This window comes from Triticum dicoccoides, chromosome 5B (genome assembly GCF_002162155.2).
Source record: "Triticum dicoccoides isolate Atlit2015 ecotype Zavitan chromosome 5B, WEW_v2.0, whole genome shotgun sequence".
Taxonomy (NCBI): Eukaryota; Viridiplantae; Streptophyta; class Magnoliopsida; order Poales; family Poaceae; genus Triticum; species Triticum dicoccoides.
Window position 1 is genome coordinate 441747817 of NC_041389.1, and position 3538 is coordinate 441751354.

The 3538-nt window shown below is 55.5% G+C and overlaps 1 protein-coding gene across 1 annotated transcript; it reads right to left on the reverse strand.

Moving 5' to 3' along the window:
- Window positions 1-1541: 1541 nt before the first annotated feature.
- LOC119305693 (putative clathrin assembly protein At4g40080) lies at window positions 1542-3084 on the reverse strand. The gene has a single exon (XM_037582149.1). The coding sequence runs from the start codon at window positions 3045-3047 to the stop codon at window positions 2046-2048; it is 1002 nt and encodes a 333-aa protein (XP_037438046.1). The 5' UTR covers window positions 3048-3084; the 3' UTR covers window positions 1542-2045.
- Between the last annotated feature and the right edge of the window lie 454 nt (window positions 3085-3538).

Sequence of the window (3538 nt, forward strand, 5' to 3'; positions counted from 1 at the left end):
CTTCGTCTCCCTCCGTTGCTTCACCTCCCGTCGCAGCCTGTTCGCGTCCCTCTCCTGTGCCTATATAAGAGAGGTCACTCCTCTCCAGAGATACACATCAGAAGGTCCTCTTCCTCTCGCCACACAGTTCCTGAGCACTGCGCTGCTGCTACAATCTTCGCCATCCCGGCTTGCTGCGTGCACCGCAGGTCGGGGCAGTAGGCCTCCGAAACTGCACCTTTTGAGTCCTGTACGGGAGAAGGGTGATAAGGTTTTTGGGGAGCGCTCTGCGCGACTACTGACTTCTTCGTCACGGACGCCCCGGACTCCGACGACTACTTCCCCAACGACGATTACTTCCCCAACGACGACTACTTCCCCGACGTCGATAACCTCCTCGACGACATGGAGGACACCGACCCAAGTCCAGTGCCTCTGCCCCCGCTGCTGTCTCGTACGTGTTTGTCCCCTTTCTGTTAGAGGTTCTGCTACAGTTCCTTATTCTAGTATTTGTCCTAGATATGTTAGACCCTATTTCATATATGCAACCTGTTATACTGTCTGCTCTAGATATGTTTAGTTACAGTTCATATATGAACATGTTGTTTACCTTGTCTTTGTCAAATCGCATGCCTTATCTAGTATTTCTGTTAATAAAATCATTCGGTAAATTGCTCATATTTCCAACATTTGACGAGGCGTGATTGCTAAGCAAGCTAGTATTAGTCAGTTCGTCGCTGATCCATGCATAGTATTATTTGTTCCTACTTCATAGTGCTTTTTTAGTCTGACTCGGTTTGGGATTTCTTCTTTGATGGATTTGAATAAAGCGGGGAAGAGGACGAAGATGACATGTAGGCCCACATAGCAAGTGAGAGAAGTGAGTGATCCCGGCCAGGATTTTGTTTTTCCTAGTGCAGCAAACAAATATAGGATTGAAATTGACCGGGATTAGTAAATACGGGGTGCCGATTTCAGGGATTTGAAGTGCAATTCGGGGTTTGATTTCGATCATCGATACCACTTCAAGGTTTTAAACAGACTTCACTCGCTCAGTTTTGCCCCGAGTCTTAAATTTCCCCACTTTCCCTCATCCCTGAGCCACGGCCTCACAAATGACCACACCAGAAAGTATTACAGAAAGTATTATAACTGACAACTTTCTGTCAATTTCTGTCTCTTATGTGGATAATCAAGTTCCCTGACTGTGATGGGCCGAACATGACATTCCCGCCTCGCGTTAAACATCTATAACTAGTTCTCCGCGGGATAACAAAGAACATCTATTGTACTAGTTTTTGCTACTATGAAATTCCGAACAGATGGTGTGTTTTGCGGTATCTCTTTTAGGTACGAGTACGAACCACGCTTTTGCGCGGGCATTTGCCTGGAAATGGAGCGAGCAGATGGATAATAATCTATACGTGATGGCGCCGACTTTAGTTTGCAAACAAAGAAAGCATTACGAAACGCAATCCACTAATAGAGTGCCACGCACATGAATGAAGAAGTCAAAAGCACATGCCCTCAACGTGGCTTGATGCGCACGTACACCCAACGCAAACCCAACTGACCTCATTCTCTATACTACATGCACATCCTGCAAAGTCAAAAGACACAAATTGTTTATGAAGGGTGCGCGCTATCAGATTGTGAGTTCGTGCTTGATATGATGGGTAAATATCCGATTCTTAATTTTGTACCACATCCGACGAACGCGTGTAATTTGCATGATTGCATCTTGTGGAGAACAATGGCGGCAAAATGTCATTTTCCAGCGCAGGAGCGGAAGGGGCTTGTCAAGCACTCAATGCTCTGACCGATCTTTCGCCTTCACCGATCATCACGGCTCTCATCTTTGATCGTGAAACCAGCAAGCAGCACATAATTTAATCAAGAACGAACAAGTTGCTCTACTTCGAATTGATCTTCGATCAAACGGTCAAAAAAGCAGCCTGGATCATTCTGCTCAGCTTCTTCAACAAACAAATGTTCACATTTCCACGACAAACAAATGTTTGAAACTTGCAAACAGTGGAGCAAGCATAGGCATCGCCGCCGATGTCTTATCGCCACGAAGAAACTGTGCCGGACCACCGCGAGGAGCCGAACCGGACGGCGGCGCCGTCGCTAGCGCGGGCCGGCAGCATGACGACGCGCGCGGACGCGCTCCACGCGGGGTCCCTCCGCAGCAGCCGCCTGTCCTGCTCCGTCCTCCGCAGCAGCACCTCCTCGGCGCGCTCGCGCAGCCGGCGCGCGTCGGCCACGACGGCCTCGTCCAGCCCCGCCCACTTCCACTCCGGCGGGGACGCCGCGCTCTCCTCCACCCGCTTCAGCACGCAGACGAGCTCCATCGCGTCGGCCAGGCCGAGCGTGTCGATGCGCTCGCCCATCTCCCGGACCCTCGCGGCGATGTTGCGCTCCGCCGTGACGCGGTCCTCCTCGGCGAGCCGGACGGCCTCCCAGATGAGGGCGTGGGCCTGCGGCGCGCAGGACGGGGGCGGCGCCTGGCGGACGGCGGCGGCGACGGAGGCGAAGGCGGCGAGCTCGGAGACGAGGTGCGGGTTGGGGAGCGCGGTGAGGTGCTCGGGGTCGCAGGAGGCGTCCGGCAGGAGGAGGAGCACCTCGAGGAGGCGCGCGGAGAAGCGGACCCAGGAGGCCGCCGCGAAGGAGCGGCCGAGCGGGAAGTCGGCGAGCGCGAGCGGGTTGCGGCCGGAGGCCGGGTGGCGGAGGAGGGCCACGAGGAGCTGGTCGCGGAGGATGAAGGCGCCGCGGGCGAGCAGGACCCTGAGCGCGACGAGGCACTTGAGGGCCACGGCGGCGTCGCCGCCGCCAGAGGACGCGGCGCGCAGGCGGTCCGTGAAGGCGGACGCGAGCGCCGCGGCGGAGAGGCGCGAGCCGCGGCCGAAGGCGAGGAGCGCGTCCAGGTGGTGCGCGGACGGCGGGGCCGTGGACGGGTGGTGCGCCGTCGCCCGCAGGACCGCGCCCTGCGCGTCGGCGCCGGAGGCCGGGGAGGCGGGCCCCGGGGAGAGGAGCGTGGCCGCGAGCCGCAGGAGCTTGAGGCCCATGGCGATTGCCGCCGCGCGAGGAGGTTGGGATGGAGCTGCGAAGAGGTTGGGGATCGGGGGACGGGAATTGGCAGGAAGCGGTCAGTTTATAATCCTTGCTGGTGGCGGGGTCGCCGTCGGATGCGACGGACGGGGGTATCGTCGCCGTCGGATTGGTTTGACCCGATCAATTTGCTTCTTTGGATGGCCCAGACCAGCGGTACGGAACAGTGCAGTGCATCGTGTGGGAGAAGAAAGAGACGAGTCAACTTGTCCTCCTCTTCTTCCTCGGAGGAGGTCAACACTTCACCGCAGAAATGTACACCGAATGGCACGAGAAAGCTCTTCTGTTGCTGTACTTTTGGTCCAACGGTATTACTCGTTTTTCTACCGGGGTGGCACCTCTTCATCAAGCAAGCGTAAAAATGCAACTAATTGTTAGTACCTTCTTTACTTCTAGAGTTTACAAGAAAACCTCACATCGTACTAATCAACTTTCGGTATTAAAAAGT